At 39.7% G+C, this 20,717-nt stretch overlaps 1 protein-coding gene across 1 annotated transcript in view; it reads right to left on the bottom strand.

The window, feature by feature from the left end:
- TTN (titin) overlaps positions 1 to 20,717 on the bottom strand; it is a 281,802-nt gene that overhangs the window by 75,574 nt on the left and 185,511 nt on the right. Inside the window, 40 exon segments of the mRNA XM_060016520.1 lie at positions 9 to 157; positions 291 to 599; positions 1,915 to 2,344; positions 2,741 to 2,931; positions 3,020 to 3,328; positions 3,436 to 3,735; positions 5,058 to 5,351; positions 5,448 to 5,732; positions 5,838 to 6,134; positions 6,978 to 7,277; positions 7,409 to 7,711; positions 8,018 to 8,383; positions 8,497 to 8,799; positions 8,899 to 9,198; positions 9,748 to 10,026; positions 10,125 to 10,430; positions 10,514 to 10,710; positions 10,800 to 10,905; positions 10,999 to 11,298; positions 11,412 to 11,711; positions 11,804 to 11,919; positions 12,391 to 12,577; positions 12,700 to 12,996; positions 13,104 to 13,391; positions 13,485 to 13,606; positions 14,129 to 14,306; positions 14,618 to 14,765; positions 15,461 to 15,612; positions 15,712 to 15,996; positions 16,103 to 16,217; positions 16,308 to 16,495; positions 16,745 to 17,047; positions 17,136 to 17,438; positions 17,533 to 17,802; positions 18,583 to 18,849; positions 18,952 to 19,076; positions 19,181 to 19,589; positions 19,681 to 19,959; positions 20,052 to 20,318; positions 20,425 to 20,691. Coding sequence (XP_059872503.1) covers positions 9 to 157; positions 291 to 599; positions 1,915 to 2,344; positions 2,741 to 2,931; positions 3,020 to 3,328; positions 3,436 to 3,735; positions 5,058 to 5,351; positions 5,448 to 5,732; positions 5,838 to 6,134; positions 6,978 to 7,277; positions 7,409 to 7,711; positions 8,018 to 8,383; positions 8,497 to 8,799; positions 8,899 to 9,198; positions 9,748 to 10,026; positions 10,125 to 10,430; positions 10,514 to 10,710; positions 10,800 to 10,905; positions 10,999 to 11,298; positions 11,412 to 11,711; positions 11,804 to 11,919; positions 12,391 to 12,577; positions 12,700 to 12,996; positions 13,104 to 13,391; positions 13,485 to 13,606; positions 14,129 to 14,306; positions 14,618 to 14,765; positions 15,461 to 15,612; positions 15,712 to 15,996; positions 16,103 to 16,217; positions 16,308 to 16,495; positions 16,745 to 17,047; positions 17,136 to 17,438; positions 17,533 to 17,802; positions 18,583 to 18,849; positions 18,952 to 19,076; positions 19,181 to 19,589; positions 19,681 to 19,959; positions 20,052 to 20,318; positions 20,425 to 20,691 — 10,190 coding nt within the window.

The following is a 20,717-nucleotide window of genomic DNA, read 5'->3' as shown; positions in this document are numbered from 1 at the left end:
TTTCTTACCTTCATTGCCTTCTTTGCCTTTCCATCAAATTCCCAAGATGATTTTGGTGTTGGGCGTCCCTTGATGACAGCAGGAATCCTAATCTGTGTGCCAGCTTGACAAATCAGACAGTCTTGTGCTCCAATGTCAATGAAAATTTCTGGTACCTCTGTAATACCATGGATAATATAACAGGATTTAGCTCACCTTTTTCAAAAACGTAATTGAGATGTCTTCAACAAATGAATCAGTTTCATAATAAGATCAAAAGATGAATACATAAATGGATTAAGGACTAGTACCTTGAATATCAGTGGCAGGGATCTCTCCAGTTGTATCACTTGGTTCAGATTCACCAGCTTCATTGACAGCTTTCACTCGGAATCTGTACTTCCTGAGCTCTTTCAAATTCGGCACCACACATTCACAGGTAGTTAGAAGTTTGTCTGGTTCGTTTACGCTTTTCCAGTCAGTAGTACCTTCTTCTTGCATTTCTACAATGTATCCTTTGATCGGACTGCCACCATCTTTGGCTGGAGGTTTCCACGCTAGTGAGATGCTTGACTTTGTTTTATCTTTGACCTCTGGGCGAGAAGGTGGCCCAGGTGGATCTAATAAAAAAATAAATTAAAAAAAGTCAGATTTTGAAGCTGGTGGGATGATAGATTTATATACTATAAGAATGTTTTACTATACCTGACCATATCTTATTTTTAATCTATTAAAATATTAAAATAGGAATGCCAAAGGAATAAATTACCTTCTAGAGAAGAGAAATATAAGAAAATCTATCTTCATTTAGCATTAATGCTAAAACAAAGAAAGCAAACAACTAACTGGGAGTAGAAAGATTACTGACTAGCTCTAGATAGAGAAATATTCTATTTACACACAATTGGTGAAAAGCTATTTTACTTTTGAGGTCCCTTTGAAGAGATTCTGCAATATTCTCTACTAAAAGCTTATTTTAATTTAACCTACCATAAAATTAAGATTAAAAAATGATTTCATCATTAGCTGGTAAACCTTTGAACACAAACTAATCTTAAGCCCTTTACTGTAGCCGTTGACCCTGTCCCTAATCGGGTGACAACCCATCACATTTCTGACAGTGCTTTACGATTACGGAAATTCTTTTACTCCATTCATCTTTTTAACCATAGCTCTTTCCTCTCCAGTGCCTAGGACAGCCCTTTGCACATAGCATATGTTTACTACCAGCTTGCAAGATGAATGACTAATTCATTTTTTATATATGCTCTGTATAGAACTTAGATTATTTTAAGTCTTTTGAACAAACAGCTGAATTTTTTTTCCCCACAGAAAATCCATTTATATAGCAAATGAAATTAATCATTAAGGTCATGGTATTTTAATTTTTGAACCGATCTGCTCATAGATCTTTCAGAATTGTTTTTTTCTTTTATTTGACCTCACAGACTGTGCTTGAAGATCTTATATCTTTATTCAATATATACTATTGAAAATTTAACAACCTTTTGCTTTTGTTGAACTCCTACTGGAGGGTCTGACTGTTTAGTGAGGGAGATAATTTCCACAGTAGCTAATTAATGAGAGAGAGGTTTATTTAAGGTATGGGAGCAGAGAGGAGCTTATAGTCCAGGGTCTTTGTTATTGTGATTCCTCATACAATACTAGATTTAATCTAAGTGTTTAAACACTGTATGAGTTTTTGTATGTATGTGTATGCATATACATGTATATGTACATATTAGATATGTGTGCATAGTGTGTGTATATATGTCTACACACATACATATATACTTCTGATAGTCTATAAGTATGAAACTTTTTATTTTAGTAAGTGAAATAATTTGGCATAGAAATATACAAGAACTTTAAGAGCGGAGCTATCCATTTAGTGGCTTTGCCCTTGATAAATTCCAGAAATGGAAGTATACTTACATATGGGATCTCCTGCAACAGCTAGGTCTGATGGTTCACTGGGAGAGCCAACTCCTGCAGCATTTATTGCCATCGCTCTGAACTGGTATTTAACACCTTCAATCAAACGGGGAACATTAAATTCCACGCCTTTCAATCCCACTTTGGTTATCGGTGCTCGGCTAACACGTGACCAGTAGGCACCTCCCTCTTCTCTCTTCTCCAGCCAGTAGCCAGTAATTGGAGAGCCACCGTTGTCCAGAGGAGGAGTCCAGCTCACTAGCATCGACCCTTTGGTGCGCTCCAAAACTACTGGCTTTCCCGGAGGTCCAGGAGTGCGATAAGGATCTTGAATGACCACTTTATCTGATTTGCATTCATCGCTGGTTCCATATTTATTCACTGCCCTAACTCGGAACTCATACTGACCATTGGGGATAAGTTTCCAGATCTAGAAATCAGATGAACAATAATTTCTTAAAAACAATATACTTACATTGATTTTCACTTGTTTTAAAATTCCAGTTATTTTGGTAGGGAAGACTGTAAAAAGAAATACTTCTATAAACTCAGTTATCTGAGTTTCTCCACTCAAACGTGGAGAAAGTCTTTTAAGATGAGAATGTGTAAATTTATTGCACCTAATAGTGGCTCTCTCAAGTCAAAGAGGATCTGTATATCAAAGTATTTACTAAGTGGCTTTATGTGCAAGATGCTAAACACTATACTTAAGCTTTTTGTGTGTGGTTTTGAGTTTAATCATTAAATTCCAAGGTCATGCTAGAATGATGTTAGTTCAGAGTTATGTCCTTTAAGTGTGCATAAGAAAATACTTAGAAGAGTTTACCCCATATCTCCTCTCTACAGCAGTGTTGGTGACTTCTTCCCATTCAGCTTTCTTCCTGCTTGCATCGCGTTTGTCAATGACATAATGGGTGATTTCACCCCCACCATTGTCTAGAGGGGCATCCCACGTTAAGTGGCAAGATTCAGCTTTAATGTCAACAACAGCAAGATTTCTTGGTGGGGACGGACGATCTGAAAAGGAACCAAAGGAGGAGATTGAGAAGCAAATTCTTAAACAGACACTGGATTTCTTTTTTTTATAAGAAAGCGTGTCGCTTACCGTATACTTCAACATGGACATTTCGGAACACTGAGCCAAGGCGATTAGAAGCAGTCACCGTGTAAGTGCCTTTGTCCTCCCGGGTTGCTTTGGGAATGCTAAGCTCAGTCTTTGCCTCACTTCGGGATACTTCTTCCTTGGTTATCTTAAGTGCATCGGTGGGTTTTTCAATCACAGTTTCATTCTTGGACCACTCAATTTTAGGCATTGGAAGGCCTGTCACATCTGCAGGGATGTTAACAGGCTCTCCCGCCTTAACTTTGATGGTGTCTCCTCGAACAGACAGGCGCAACTTAATAGTTGGAGGCACTGCAAAGAGAAGGGAAAGGGGAAAAAAAATAGCAAAGTCATAAGGATGTTTGCTCAACCTATGAGATAAAGTGCATTAAAATGATTATTATGTTCAGATTCAACACCTTCATCATCTTGTATGACCACATTAAGAGGCAGGGATGGTTCGCTTTCACCAATTTCGTTGACGGCCTTGACACGGAACTCATACATTTGGTGTTCATCAAGATCTTCAACCAGAAGAGATGTGGTTGGGCAGAGTCGCTTGTTAACTCTTTCAAAGTCAGGTTTGTCATGACGCCGTTTTTCAATGATATAGCCTTGGATGGGGCAGCCACCATTACTGCGGGGCTCTTTCCAGTCAAGGTTGATAGTGGACTTGGTCCTTTCCGTATATGTAAGCCTCTCAGGAGACGTTGGAGGACCTTTAACCAGAGGCAGGTTGAAATGACAAGAATGAAATAAGTATTCATGTAAGAAATCACATTTCAATTCGGATTAATTATGTGAAAAATAGGTTTCTGTTTGGCATATTGTTGCATCTGTCTTTAAAATCCTCAGAATATCTCAGTCAACAGAATTATAGGCGTTCATAGTCAGAATTTCTCTTAGTAAACTCTATAGTCAAGATTATTGATTAAGAATTGAGGTGCATGTATGCTTTTTTATATTTAGCATTTTAGATATTTTACCTCTGTCAGTGGGAAAGCTTCTAATTTTAATGACCTAGGAGGGCTGTCTGTGAAGTTTTGCTTTGAGTGACCAGCTGAGAGCAAGTGTTCCTTTCTTATTAACAGAAAATGGATATGTCTACTGAACACACTTTGGACCATGTTGCCTCAAGTGTGGGTTTAACAGGGGGTGGAAAGAGAATTTATGTAATGCTGCTGTAGTTTTGTGTCCTGAAGGACAAGATAGAAAGAATAAGCTCTGCATGGTGAAACTAGACCCAATCCACTCTTGACTGTTATCGCAACCAGAAGCAGAGCTTAGTGGTAGAAGTCCAACTCTGTTCTGTTGTTTCTGGCACAACCTGAGCTGTAGTAGACATTTTGAGATGAGCTGTTACAGTGAGGAGGTAATTTTGTTCCTGTTTTTGGGTGGTGGTGGTGGTGGAGGAATAACTCCTCTGTCTCTTGGGGAACGGGGCATCCTCAAAGACTTGGCTTTCTAGGATGGGATGTCAGCATGCATTATCAAGTGTGTGTAATATTAGGGGTTCCTATTTGTTTATACGGGTCAAGGAGATCTCCTTTGGGTTTCCATTCTTTGGTGGCTCTTTCTGGTTTTGGTGCCCCCTCATCCTTCCAGTCTGGGGACCACTTGAGGGGCTAAAGAAAGACTAAAGCATTTACGCTAAGGCAGTTTTCTGTCCTGTAATCTTTCAAAAACAGTGAACTCTCTTTGACTACTGGACTATTAAATTAATTACTCCAGTGTATTTTCTTACTAAGATGTAATACTTCTAAACTATTTTTAGGTTATGCTAAGCTCCAGTGATTCAGGTTTTTCAGCACACAAAACCATGCCCAGTTTTGTGCAAAAATTACATTGAAATTATTGTAAACATGGTATAAAGTTGCTGGTAGTTATTTAGTTTACCTTTCTCATTACTTTCTCATTATTCCAGCTATAGATCTTGAGGAGACTGTTGGGAGTTTGAAGCCATAAAGCTCTATACATAAGTGACATAACTAGAAGCAATCAGTATTTACTTTATATACACAGTGAAAACCTTCTTTTTTACCTAGTGGATCAACTGCAAGAATTGGTCCTATTTCAACAGGAGGGCCACAGCCAAACTTGTTCTTGGCAATCACACGGTACATATATTCTTGTCCCTCAAGGAGACCTGTGATGTCACATTTAGACCTCTCAGTCTCTATTGGTTGTCTCCAAGTATGCATCTTAGCATCCTTTCTTTCAATAATAAAGCCCGTGATATCACTTCCTCCATCATCTGCTGGATCAGACCAGTTAAGCAGACACATTTTTCTGTTTGTTACAACGGGTTTCAAATCAAGAACTGGACCAGGGACATCTGAAAAATAAAACGGCAACAAAAAAATCAATGCAATAAGATAGTATCATCACTTCTTAGGAAAAATCCTGTGGAAATCCATGTAATATTCCTTACCAAAAACTTCTACCCGGGCTGCTGCAAATTTAGAACCACAGCTATTGGTAGCTGTAATCACATATCTGCCATGATCTTTTCTTAATGCATTCTTGATAATTAGTTCAGATTTGGTTCCAACGTTCTCTATTTCAACACGGTCTTTATCCAGCTCTCCTTCTTCTATGGTCCACACTTTTGTTGGCACTGGACGACCAGTTACCACAGCTGGAATTCTGAGAGTCTTCCCAGCCACGATCTGTATCCCAGCCCTGACAGAAACATCTAGTTCCACATTTGGAGGCTCTGTTGAAAGAGAACAGTCATACATTAGCCCAAGAAAGATGGAAAAAACAAAAAATCTCATACTGGGAAAATATCCATCATCTTATTTATGTAACTTTTAAGTACCTTGTGGTTCAGCCACAGTAACGGGTTCTGTTTCTCCAGGCGGTCCTTCACCTGCAGCGTTGACAGCGCTCACTCGAAGTTTGTAATCGGCACCCTCTCGGATTTCTTTGACAGTGTACTCACGGGCCTTGATCATCTTCTCTGTGCAGCGGGACCATTCATTTGTGCCAACCAGCTGCTTATCAACAAAGTAGCCAACAATTTCCCCACCACCATTGAAAGCTGGGGGTTCCCATGCTAGTTCAATAGTTGTGGAACTTGTGTCATTGACTCTTGGGACAGGTGGCCCAGGTGGAGCTAGAATGAATGCAGACACAGAAATCAAAACTCACTGATGGGTACTTCCCTGGCGGCACAGTGGTTAAGAATCTGCCTGCCAGTGCAGGGAACACGGGTTCGAGCCCTGGTCTGGGAGGATCCCACATGCCACAGAGCAGCTAAGCCTGTGTGCCACAACTACTGAGCCTGCACTCTAGAGCCCACGAGCCACAACTACTGAGCCCACGTGCCATAACTGCTGAAGCCCGTGTGCCTAGAGCCTGTGCTCCACAACAAGAGGAGCCACTGCAATGAGAAGCCCACTCACCGCAACAGAGTAGCCCCCGCTCGCCGCAACTAGAGAAAGCCTGCACTCAGCACCGAAGACCCAATGCAGCCAATAAATAAATAAATAAATAAATGTATTTAAAAAAAACAACTCACTGATGATGGTTTTAAAATGTGCAGTAGCTTATGTGACCCCACTTTTTTTTCCCACAGTGTGTTGCATGTAATATGGGTAATTGCTTTGTGAAGCTCTTAAGTTATAAATACAGATGTTTAAAATTTTACATTGCAACCTCAACATTTGTCTATAGTCATTGCTAGTATTTAGTTTGATTTTTTTTCCAGCTCGACTGAGATATTATTGACATATAACGCATGTAAGTTTAAGGTGTACAATGTGATGATTTGATACATGTATATATTGCAAAATGATTGCCACAATAATGTTAGTTAACACCACCACTGCCTCACATAATTACCACTTTTTGATAACACTTAAGATCTACACTCTCAACAACTTTCAAGAATATAAAACAGTACTGTTAATTATAGTGACCATGCTATACCCCACTTTCTTCTTAAGGAATTACTTACAGATTGGATCACGTGCTGTTTTGGGATCTGAGGGGGGACTGAACTTTCCAGGTCCAGCTGCGTTTTCGGCACATACTCTGAAGACATAGGTGAGTCCCTCTAATAGGCCTTCTACATTGGTCTTCAAAGAATTCAGAAGGTTTCGGTTGACACGAGACCAGTGTGTGCTATTCACCTCACGTTTTTCAAGCCAGTAACCCAAGATGGGGCTTCCATTATCTTTTGGTTCATTCCATTTCACTAGCATACTGTTACTGGTGACATCTTCCACAATGGGCTTATCGGGTGCATCAGGTGGTTCTGATTAAAATTAAAAAGGCATATTTGAATTAATTCCCTAGCATGACATGAAAATTCAAGTTTACAAGCTGTGATAATGTATATACCAACATATGATAAAAAGGCAAAGTTTAAATGCTAAAGATCCTTACCAAATGGATCTTTAGCTGTAAGTGGCTTTGAGACACATGGTGGTCCAGGCCCAAACCTATTTTCAGCTCTGACACGGAAGAGGTACTCTTTTCCTTCAATCAGCTTTGTCACTGAATATTTGCAATGTCTAAGTGTTGAAGTGATGACAATCCATTCTGAGTCAGGTTTTGCCTTGTCTTTCTTTTCCAAAGTGTAGTTTAAAATTTCACTGCCACCATCATCAAGGGGTGGTTCCCATTTACAGATGACTGAGGTCTTTCTGATATCTTCAAATACAAAGTTGATTGGTGGTCCTGGTATATCTGATATTTTGAAAGACAGAAGTGGTTAAAATTTTGTGTCGCACTGGAAAATGTAAATGTTTAGTGTGCTTCTAAGCTTCTAAACACAGGGTGCTTCTGTGACATAAACCTGTTTTTTCTACATCTGTCTATCTTTGTATCACATTAGCTAATGAATAACAAGGTCAGTTGATTTCTTTTACATAGCCAGGAGAAAAAATTGGGACCGAGGATACCTTGCTGAAGCTATTTCCCACTTCTATTAACTGCCCGCAAAACTCTTCTATTAACTTTCTTCCATTGGAAAGTGTAGTTTTACCTACTTACCTAGCACACTGACGGTACAAGGAGCTTTTGCAATACCATGGTCATTTTCAGCTTTGATCATAAACAGGCCATGATCAGGTCGGAGAGAATCTCGGACACGTAGCTGAGATTCTCCTTTTTTACTACTGTCAATACTCAAACGCTGTGTCAGAGGCAGGACAAATGGTTCTTCTTCTTGAACTTCTTCACCCTTCTTCCTTCTAACCAAGGGTGCCACCCGCTTCCTAATTTCCTCTGGTGTGATAACATTTTCATCCTTTAGCCACGTAATAGTTGGGTAAGGTGACCCAGAAATAATTGCATCGAGTGCTATTTCGTCACCTCGTCTCACTTCTAGGCTTGTTCTCATAATGACTTTCGGGGCATCTGCAATGATTAAAAACAGTAATTGTTTTCAATTCTGATTAAAATATCTGACAAAACCTTATTCTCATTTCTTTTACGATGGGAAAATGGCAAACCCATTAAACACAGCTTACCAATAGGATCTACTGCTTTGGTTGGAGGAGTGGCCCGAGAAGGTTCGCCAATACCAGCAGCATTTTCTGCTCGCACACGGAATTGGTATTCCTTTCCCTCTTCAAGGCCTTTTGCTGTATAGGTCAGGACTGGTACCAGGTGTTCGTTGCATCTCTTCCATCTCTCTTCACCCTTAGCAATCTTCTCTATGATGTAACCCATTATCTTGCTCCCTCCATCATACAAAGGTGGCTTCCATGTAATAGTCATTGCCTCAGCAGTAGGATTATGTACCTCAACATCTACAGGTGGATCAGGGGGCTCTGAAGAACAAGAAAAAACCTGTTAATGTAGGGAAACCCATCTTCTTAAAAAAAATGCATATTAACTCTTAGCTCTATTACATTCATGCTCAAACTTACGCTTCGGATCTTGAGCAATGACTGGATTTTTCAGTTCAATATATTCGCCTCCACCAATCTTGTTGACAGCTTTAACACGGAAGAAGTATTCACCATTTGGTATGAGATCTTTGACAGTCCAAGACAGTTTGTTCTCACCAGACATGACTGGTATATACGTCCTCCTCCCAGCTTCTCTGCGTTCTAGGACGTAATGAAGAATTGGGCTTCCACCATCATATTCTGGAGGTTCCCAGGTTAATTTACAAGAACTCTTGGTCACATCACTTGCTTTAAGATCTTTGCATGGTCCAGGTAGTCCTATTAGAAATCAAATTGACAATTATTATTGTAAACTGAAAAGTCAGCATATTAAGAGCACACTCTGAGTAGGACATTGCAGGCCATTTTGCATCCTTGGCTCCCAATTACTAAATGTCAGTAACTTCCCCCTTAGTCTTTGTTCCAAGCAAAAATGGCCCCCCAAATTTCGAAACACCATCCATGTGTGGGGGGGAAGGGGGCAGAAAATGTTACCACTCCTGGTTGAGAACACTATGAAAACATGCAAATACAATTAATAAATGAATATTGGTTATTTAAACATTCTTTGGGTGTGCCATATCTTTTATTTAAATTAGTACTTCACATGCAAATAATTACAACAGAAGTAAATTAGTGTAATCAGAGTTTAAATAGCAATTTCATCTCTTCAGAATTGCTTTGCTTCTCATATGGGAAGAAATAATCTGAAAGGACACTTAATTTACAAATGGCCAGCTCATGAAGCCACTTATACTAACATTGCAGAGTTAACCAATTTTCCCAACAGGTGAGGAATGTCCGGTGTTTCATCAAAAGAATGATTACCTATGACTTTGACATTGATTGAGGCAGTTGCTGAGCCGAGCTTATTCTCCAGGGTAATGGTGTAAACTCCAGCATCTGCATGGACACTCTTGGGAACTTCAAGGTGTGCAGAGATGTGATCCTTCTTCATTGTTAATCTATCACTTGCTTTAACTTCTTTGCCATCTTTATGCCAGCTAACGGTTGGAACTGGGACAGCTCTGAAGGGAACAGGAATGCTTAATTTTTCACCTTCAATGACGACAATGTCATGAGTCTCCAGATCAATTGTTGGCTTGCCTGTAAGAGATAATCCAAAAGGGGGAAAAAAGGGTGTGTCAAAATGCAGTGCATGAGTAAAGCCTACTTTATTAATTATAAAAAGAAACTGTTCTTACAGTCTGGGTCTTTGGCAACCACGTTTTCGGAGATTTCAGATGGCTCACTGACACCAACAGCATTGATGGCTCTCACTCTCAGAACATACTCCTTGTCGGGCACGACACCTTCTTCAACCTTGAATTTCAAGTCTTTTATTGGGCGAGAATTAACTCGCATCCATTTCTCAGTGCCTACTGGACACATTTCAACATGGTATCCTATAATAGGACTTCCACCATTTTTCTCTGGAGGCTTCCAAGCAATGGCAATATGCTTTCTCCCAGCATCAGTCACATGCAGATCAAGAGGAGGTGAAGGAGGACCTGAAAAGAGAGTGAAACATTCACATCCACAGTCTCATCATCAAGCTCTAGACAATATCCTTCGTATAATCAACACTACTTACTTGTTGGATCTTCAATTTTCAGGATTTCTGTAGGTTCGCTTGGGTGTCCAACTCCAGCTTCATTCTCTGCCCGAACCTGAAACTGGACCTCTGTTCCTTCAATGACATCAGTTACTTTAAAGTTACAGTCAGGTCCTGAGGTCTTTGCAGCTTTCACCCAACGGGTACCTAACTTTTCTTTCTTCTCAATGACATATCTGTTGAAATAACAAAGCACTTCGTGAGCATGAATAAAGAATTTTCAGGTGAATGTAAATTTTTCTTTATGGGTTAATTAAAATTCTACCTCTGTATTGGTCTTCCACCATCATTTTTAGGTGGTTCCCACTTCAGGTCAACATGTCCTTTCGTCACATCAACCACTGTCAGAGCGTAGGGTGGTCCAGGGGTGGCTGAAAGCAAAATATTCAGTGGTTAGAAAAACCAGGGAGAAAAGTGACAATCCACTACAAATGGTGTCACAAAGATGAAGTTAGAGAGCATACTAAAGGTGTCTTTGGCCAGGACAGAGTCCTCGACTTCACAATAGTCACTCTGTCCTATGGCATTTTCTGCAGCAACTCGGAACACGTATAAAGAACCCTCGGTCAGTGGGGTCACTGTGCACTTGGTGTCCTTGACAGTTGTGTCCACTGTTTGCCAGCCTTTCCGCCTCACATCTCTCTTTTCCACAATGTAGTTGGTGATGGGCGACCCTCCATCTTTCTCAGGAACTGTCCACTTTAGGTCTGCTGTATTTTTTGTAATGTTGATAACTTCAAGCCAGCGAGGTGGTGATGGGGGATCTGAAGGAAAAAAAAATTCAATTTCTTATTGTCCAATATTCAGTCTTCACTAAATTTTCTAGTAGTCACTAAGAGATTAGATAGCAGGGATGAAATAATTAAGAGTGACTTACAAAGTTTCTCCCGGCAAAGCACAGAGTCACTGGGTTCGCTGGGTTCACTTTCGCCCGCCTTGTTCACAGCTCTAACTCGGAATGAGTATTCTTGCCCTTCCATGAGCCCTGGGAACAAATGCTCGGTGGTGGGAACCCCTTCGGCCACTCGGACCCAGTCCTCTGTTCCAGTCTTTAGCATTTCAATGACGTAAGAATCGATCTTTGCCCCTCCATCATGTTCTGGCTTTGTCCAATTCAGCATTAATGATGTTTTGCCTACATCTTTCACGGTTGGTTTTCCAGGGGGCCATGGAGGATCTGCAAGCCAATGAAATGAAACCATTATTGAGGTTTGCCAAAAGGAATTAATATAAGCTTCAAAATAATCACAGAAAATATATGAATAATACCTATGGGATCCTTTATTAAGATTGGCTCAGTTGATCTGCTTGCTTTTCCAGGTCCAGCAAGATTTTCAGCCAACACACGGAATCTGTATTTTTTCTTATTGGTAAGACCTTTCACTCTGAATTAGGAACAAAGTGTGAATTGAATACCACGATAAGAAGGAGAAACCTCTGTTTATTTCACATAGAAGCAGCTAATTTATTTAAATTGTGAAAAACTGGTTTGGATATTTAACTGAAATATTTCAATATAAATTAAAAATTGCCTTTTAACTGTCACACACTTTAGATTTGGTCACATGTACCAATCTAATTATAATATCTATAATAATAATCATTACCATAATATACTAGAGGACCAAACACTTTGGAACTTCCAGACAGTTTATATTTTATGGTAAGAAATTAAGAAATGTGCCCTTCAATGGAATTTATATCATTTTTGAAATTATGTGGTAATAGAAAAGATAAGTAAAAATAATTTAAAATTTTATAGTAATATATAATCAGGTATAATCAAAAGGAATGCTAAAGAATGAAAATTTATATACACTGCTTTTTTGACATCTTAATGGAGAGCTTGGGCGTACCTGTATGTTGTATCCTTTATTGGCATCTTATTGCATCTAACCCATTTATCAGTATCAGGATCTAATCTTTCAACCCAGTAACCCGTGATGGGGCTGCCACCGTCATCATCTGGCTCACACCATGTGAGGGTCACTGCATCCTTAGTGATATCAGAAGGTTCTAGGCGAGTTGGAGGTCCAGGTGGATCTATAGACAGGATAATCATACGTGTTATATGTCCTGTATATAAATATGACACCTAAATCCAACTTTCACACAAGTATCTTTTTTTTTTTTTTTTTTAGCCACCTGATTAATGAGAAACTTACCAAACTGATATTTGGCTGTTATTGGAGTGGCCTGAACTGGCTCACCGACACCGTACATGTTTTCTGCAGCAACTCTGAAGATGTATTCTTTATTGGGTGTTAATTTGGTTGCCTTGAACTTTGTATCCTTGACAGTTGACGAGAGCTTGTGCCACATATCACTGTCGGTCGCTCTTCTCTCCACGACATAGTTTGTGATTTTAGATCCGCCATCATCGCGTGGTGGGTTCCATGTGAGAAGACATGACTCGTTGGTCACTTCCATGATGTCTAAAGCAGCTGGGGGTCCAGGTTTATCTGTGGATGACAGTACACACTCAGAGAAAAGCATTTGTTTAATATGTTTTATTTTCAAAAGTAGCTGGAACGAGTTTGCCCGTTTTTAAAACGAGAGCCTCCCTTACCTAAGACGTTCACTTCTACCACAGCGGTGGCCCGACCACAGACGTTCATGGCCTCGATAATGTATGTGCCACTGTCACTTCTCTTACTATCCACGATCGTCACTGTGGATTTTTTAGGAACGTTTTCAATGGTGATTCTTTTGTCCTGCTTCAGAAGCATATCAGCCTTTGTCCAGGTTACTTTAGGTTCAGGTTTGCCAGTTACAGTGGCAGGAAGTTCAATCTTAGTTCCTGCTTTTACAGTGAGACCCGCAAGGAGCTTCACGTCGAGGAAAATTTCTGGAGCCTCTGAATTGGAAAAGATTATTTACGATGTTACCAAATTTGGGCAGAATTAAAGTCAAAAGTCTGACTGATAAAGCAAAAACCAAAAGTAAGTACCCTGTGTGTCCACAGCCTGGATTTCTTCTGTGGGTTTGCTTGGCTTGCTAGCTCCTAGCCTGTTCAAGGCCTTCACGCGATAGGCATACCACTGGCCTTCTTCAAGACCTGTTACTTCCATTCTGTCAGAAAACAAAATAGGATATTTTACTTAATGCATTTAATCTGTTCCATTGTGTAGTATTCATAATATTTCCAAAATTCATACCCCTGGTATAATACTATCCTTTAAATTAATTCTGGATTGCTTCAACATTTTAACTAATGAAAACCTTGATTAAAGGGTAAGTTCAGCAGCACTTTTAAAAATCAGACAGGCAGGGGCTTCCCTGGTGGTGCAGTGGTTGAGAGTCCGCCTGCCAATGCAGGGGACACGGGTTTGTGCCCCGGTCCGGGAAGATCCCACATGCCGCGTAGCGGCTGGGCCCGTGAGCCATGGCCACTGAGCCTGCGCGTCCAGAGCCTGTGCTCCGCAACGGGAGAGGCCACAACAGTGAGAGGCCCGCGTACCGCAAAAAAAAAAAAAAAAAAAAAAATCAGGCACACCAAGGAAGTTCTAAACTTAACATTTAGATTTTCCAAAAGAAAGCCCATTTTAGTAAGAGTAAATATTTACTTTTGTGCCAAATAATTTAAAAACTTACTTTGTTTCTGCAACTGGGTCTCCACAAGCGACCCATCGATCAGAACCACGTGGACATTTTTCAACTATATATCCTTTGATGCGTGAACCACCATCATGTTTAGGTGGATCCCATGTTAGGAAGATGCTCTTGGCTGTTCGATCTCTCCACTTAATATTCTCTGGTGGGTCAGGTACCGCTATAGCATTTTAAAGAGAGAGTCAGTCTTAGATAGGCCATCTATGAAATCTCCATACTGCCAACCTGTGTCTTTCCCCCATAACTTCAACTCCAGGTCTAAAAGCAAAAACAGGTGGGAATTCCCTGGTGGTCCCGTGGTTAGGACTCTGTGCTTCCAGTGCAGGGTACCTGGGTTCGATCCCTGGTCAGGGAGCTAAGATCCCACAAGCTGTGTGGCATGGCCAAATAAATAAATACATACATAAATAAAAATAAAAGCAAAAACAGGTAACAAGAGGCTACGTAAGAAAATATCAAGAATGTACTCACTTGCAGGAGCTGACATATTTACAGGTTCATCAACATATGCGGGTTCTCCAGGGCCACACTTGTTACGAGCACAGACTTTAAATAAATATTCTTTTCCTTGAACAAGATCAGCAACTGTGAATTCTAGGTTGCTCACAGAGTCTATAACCTGGGACAAAGCAATACAGTTAATAAACTGTTTTTCAAAAACTCTGCCTAAGTCAAAATATTTTTACCATGAGCAGAGTTACAAATGGAAGTTGTTTTGAATGCTAAGGATTATTCTTACGTTGATTTCATATTAAGGAAAAAATTGCAAAGTAAGACATAATAATATTTGACGCCTAATGTAAGGTGGAACTGCTTCATAGTTTGTACACATTAAAAAGTCGGCAAATAAGGTGTTGATTCTTTCTACCAGCTTGGTTATTAGAAATATGATAAATTAAGGTAAAAAACAGTAATGGTATAAACTGAGGAGAGAAAATGGCAGATTAGGCCAACTAAGGTAATTTAGTGGCGTGAGAAGAAGTATGACCACCAGGGAGTTAAGTACTTAGTGTCCTTAGAATGGCTTATAGCTTAAAAGGGCATATTGGGTACTTATCAGGTACCAACTGAGTAGGTAAGTTTTGTTTTATTTTTTAATAAACCTAGTTGAAAATCTGGTAAGGCTCACAAAATGAGGCAATTACACCAAATCTTGGTTGAACTACCTCAGGAAGCATTAGCATCAATACATTTTAAAAAGTTTTAGGTACTTTTTCAGCAAGGTAACGGTAAAAACATAAAAACTTTGCAAGGCATCTCGACATTTCGGGATTTCCCCCACTCTCTTTTCTGTAGTTGCTGCTCAAAACTCACTTTAGTCCATGTTTTCCGGCTGACTTCTCGCTTTTCAACAACATATCCGGTTAATGGACTTCCTCCATCATCATCTGGTGGTTCCCAAGTCAAATGTACTGAGTCCTGGGTTATCTCACCGAATTTCAGTTCTTTGGGTGCACTTGGGCGAGCTGGAAAAAAAAAAATGCAGTCAGAAGTCATTAATAGCTTGAACCAATATTTGTTAATACTGTCAAATCACCTTAGATCACAAAAGTTTCGTTCCTTACCAATTACACTGACATCAATCTCCCCAGAAATTGCTTTCACACGATTTTCTAACTTCAGCATGTAAATGCCCTTGTCTGGACGTTCACTTGGAGAAATGATAAGCTCAGCATAGGCAGATAGGGTTTTCATTTTCACACGGTCTCCTGCTTCTAGTACTTTATCTCCAAAAGACCAGGTAGCAGTTGGCCTTGGATAGCCTGTACTTGGAACCAGGATCTTGATAGGATTTGGCACAATAACTTCCAGGCCATCTTTAAATGCACTTAAATCCATTGTTGGTTCAACTACCAAAAAGAAAACTTAATGAGTTTCCAGTACTGTATTTAAATCCCTGGTACCCCAAAGTAGCTATGTGCTATTCCCAAATCTAAAAATAAAATATCCATTTACCAAATGCATCATCAGCAGTTAGAGGACCAAGAATTTCAGATGGATCTGAAACACCAGCTTCATTTTCTGCAGATACTCGATATAAATATTTATTTCCTTTTTGTAATCCAGTAACCTAAAATTATGAATCAATATTTGTAAAATACATATACGTTTAAGTCCATGATCATTTACCGACTATTTATTTTAGATACACATGCCCTACCTTGTAAGTCAGTTCGGGGACAAGTTTCTTATTGCAACGAATCCAATTATCTTTTCCTTCTTCACATCGTTCTATTATATAGCCCAATATTGGGCCTCCTCCATCTTTCAGAGGAGGTTCCCATGTGAGCTGAACTGATGACTGAGTCTGATCTGAGGAGTTTAGGTTCACAGGAGGACTTGGTCTCTCTGGATTGGAAGAAAGAGTTGGAGCATACCATTTAATTCAGTGACAGCTTATTAAGATAATGCTGTAATCATTTCTATCATCCCCATATTCACTGGATACAAGCAGGCCCAGTCTGGATTTCTACAATTTTGTTCAAATTTTTCTGATGTTCTTTTCATTAACTTCTGTTTAATTTGATTTATTTTAATCGATAAGCTTAATTTCTTGATTAAATGGATTACTTATTTCCCTTTTTTTGATGGACTCACCAATCGGATCAGCAACTTTGATGAAGGGTGTGGCTGCACTTGGTTTTCCAACTCCAATTCGGTTTTGGGCCCTAACCCGGAAACTGTACTCCTGTCCTTCCACCACATCAGTGACAGTTGCAGACAGTTCTTCAGCTCTTACTGTCATGGCAGTTTCCCATCTGATAGAAGTCTTGTCCCTTAATTCAATGACGTAGTTTGTGATCTCAGCACCTCCATCATACTCTGGTGGTTCCCATGTCAATGAGACACCAAATCTGTTCACATCAGTGATCGTTACATTCAAAGGAGGGCCTGGAACATCTGGATATCCAGAAAACAGGGGCTTTAGGTTATCTCAGGGATAAAAGCAAAGATAAGCTAGTTTACAATTCACTTAAAAACTTCTTACCATATTTACTCCTTGCTTCTACAGGACTGTCAGTTTCTACTGGTTCACCAGTGCCGACTCTGTTTCTTGCGCTCACACGGAATAGGTACTCAACTCCTCCTTTTTGTAGTCTAGTGACAGTAAACTCACAACTATCTGCACGGTCAGTGGCCAGAACCCAGGTCTTTCTCTTGATGTCACGTCTTTCAACAACATAACCTATGATTTTGCTTCCACCATCAGTTAATGGTTCTTCCCAAGCGAGGCTCACTTCACCATCAAATGTTTCTGTCACTTCTAAGTTACGTACTGGCCCAGGAACATCTGGAATTCACATATACATTTTTTTTTTTTTTAGTGTGTTATCACGCTTTTAGTTGTGCTTTGCCAATAAAGTCCAAGTGACTCAAGGGCTTACCTATAACTTGTAAATTGATGAATGCTTCTGCTTTTCCATGTTTGTTCTGAAGCACAATTTTATACCTTCCTTTGTCTCCTTTCTTGGCTTCTGAAATTCTGAAAGAAGTCTGTTCAGCTGTAGTATCAACAGTTTTTGAAGATAGAGGTTCATTTTCTTTAAACCACTCAGCTTCTGCCTTGGGGTAGGCATCATAGGGCACCACCATGGTCAGAGGCTGGCCAACATCAACCACCAGGTTTTGGTCAGCTGTCTTGATTTTAGGTGCGGCTAGTGAGAAAAATAATATGTGAATGCTTTTGAGTTATTTGTTGTAGTCCAGCTATGCCATAGCTTCTTTACTATGCATTTGTTAGCAAATACTGGTTACATGTCACAGTAACTTTACAGGAGAGAACACTAGCTGACTTAGAGTTCTCACGGCTTATTTTGCAAATTATCAGACTCTGAAGAATAGAGGACTAAGTATGATATGAAACCACAAAATCTCCATTCTTTGCCAATAATAATAACAGAGGCCTGAATATAGTGCACAGAACATGTTTTTGGTTTTTTGTTTTTTATATAAAATAGGCGCCTCATACTTAGTTCAAGATAAACCAGATAAACTTGTTCTTATGCACAAGAGGTACATTAATGGCTCTTTCAAAGTGCCAACCTCTAAGGATGTCTTGGAAGCTTGGGTCAGGATGAGAACAGACCTAAGAGGCCCCACAGGGCTTTGGAAAGTAGAAAAGAATGGGCCTGTCTCTAGGTCTGGGTTTGCTGGGAAGACTCTCAGGGCAATAGGTTAATTCTAGGAGTTAACGAACAGCTGCCATGTGCCAGGAGCTGTGCAAGATTCTCGCATGTAAAGAGCAATGCTATCAATTTCCTCTTACTCAGGACACTTGGTGGTAAGAGGAATTAGAATAGTTAACATGTGGACAAGGCTTAATCGGAATAAAAAGCTTTCACAAACATTTTCTCATTAATTAACTGTGAAATCTGAAACCTACCCAGTATCTGTGGTATTGTAAGGATGTTTGAAAATAAAAGAAAGGGACTTACCTGCCAGTTCAAGCTTAGCTCTGGCTTCTTTGTCTTTGGCAATAAATCTGTATTCACCCTGGTCACGGGGCTTAATGTCACAGACCTGTAGCCTGTGTATCTTTCCTTCACTCATCATCTGGTGTTTATCACCCTGGACAATAATCATGTTGTTTTTTAGCCACTGGACTTCCACCTTGTCTTTGTTTAGCTCAGCTAAAAAGACAACATCAGTACCAGGGGCTTCAAGGATGTCTTGGGGAGGCCTGATGATCTCAACAGGGATTTCTGAAAAGAAAATGTGAAATAAATACAAACATGTTTGTATTGGGATTAACAACGTTTAAAAAGGTACTAGAATTAAAAATCGTCCTTTCACTTAATATGTACCTTCCACAAAGAGTCTAGCTCGAGACCTCCTGTCTTCTACTCCACAAGCATATTCACATTCATCATCCAGCCTGCAGTCTTTTATAATGAGTCTATGTATTCGGCCATCTTTTTCAAATTTGTATCTAAAAGAAGAGATTGAATTATTGGTTAGCTTGCATAATGACCACTAAATTGGCAAACTTGTATATATAGCTACAGAAATAGAGACTGAGAAGCTCTCACGTACTTTTTGCCTTCTTTGATTTCTCTCCCGTTTCTGTACCATTTTACATTTGCTTTCTCTCTGGAGAGCTGGCAGGAGAAGACAGCATCGTCAAACTCAGTGACTGTCTGGTCTTCCAAGTGTTCCACAAATTCTGTAGGGGCTTCTATGATGAGAAGTTCAGCAACAGATTTATCTTGTCCAGCAGTGACAATGTATTCACCTTCATCTGGGAAGCCACAGTCTTTAATGATTAGAGAGTGCTTATATTTATCAATTCTGTATAAAACACGGTTGTCAAAAGCCACCTCTTCTCCGTTTTTGGTCCAGTTCAGTGTTACATTGAGACGGTTCACCTTGCACCAGAATGTGACAGATTTCTTCTCCATTGTTTCAATATCTTTAAGAGGCTCAGTGATCCTAAGGTCTTCCTCTGTTGGAAAGGAGAAGAAGAGTGTTGATTTTAATTGTTTTTATCATAGAAATTGATTTTTTAAATCTCTAATGTCAAATAAGTGACTTACCTTCTACAATTAGATTGGCTGCACTCTTAACATTTTCACCTCTGTGATTGGTCAGAGACACATTATAGTTGGCTTGATCATCTAATTGTGCACCTCTAATTCTGAGGGTGTAGACCAGGTCTTTTTGGAGAATAATGTATTTTGAACTATCAAATATGGCTTCTTCATTTCTGAACCATTTGGCTTTGGCACCTTCGGTATTGACCTCACAGTTAAAGACAGCTTCTTGTTGTTCCTTCACACGGGTGTTCTTCAGAGGAACTATGATCCTGAGTTTTTCTGAAAGCAATCAACAAGATTTTGTAGTATGAAGAAGTACTAATGTGGTAGATGCAAATATAAGTAAATCCAAGAAGCACAAACAAACTTACCAATTACTGTCAGGTGAGCTGCTGCTCTGGCAGCCCCAGCCATGACTACATAAGTGCCCATATCTTGTAATGTGGCATCTTTCACAACTAGGATCCTCTTTTTGCCATCAGCAATTATGTCATATTTATCTCCAGATTCAAGTGTCTTATCATCTCTCTTCCACTGGACTGCAAAGCTTTCCTTTGATAGAGAGCAGACAAATTCAGCCTTTTCTCCTTCAAGTATTTCAACGTTTTGAGGCTTTGAGATAAATTCAGCAGCAAGTTCTGGAAAGAAAAAGTTGCAAGATATTGAAAAATTAAGCATTTGTACCTTACATGCAACAGGTATGATTTTCTTAAAATACAATAGTATTCACTGTAATTTTCATACCATGAACTTTGACTTTGCCATCGGTTCGAGAACTTGGGAGTCGGCAGTTGTAGTTGCCAGTGTCTTCCAGGTGAGCATTCTGAATGGTCAGGATTCTCTTTCGTCCAACAGTAAGTGTTTCATATCTTCCTGTTTCAATGATCTCTTCATCCCCTTTGTACCAAATTACTTCTGCTCCGGGCTTGGAGACTTCACAAACCAGTTTTACAGTGTCTGTTTCACTAACTTCAATGTTGGTAAGATTTTTTGTAAAGACAGCTTCTTCTTCTGCAAGAAGAATTAAAAACAAAAAA

This window comes from Delphinus delphis, chromosome 7, assembly GCF_949987515.2.
Source record: "Delphinus delphis chromosome 7, mDelDel1.2, whole genome shotgun sequence".
In the NCBI taxonomy this organism is placed as follows: Eukaryota; Metazoa; Chordata; class Mammalia; order Artiodactyla; family Delphinidae; genus Delphinus; species Delphinus delphis.
The sequence above is the reverse complement of the archived record's forward strand: the minus strand, read 5'-3'. Positions and strand labels throughout refer to the sequence as shown.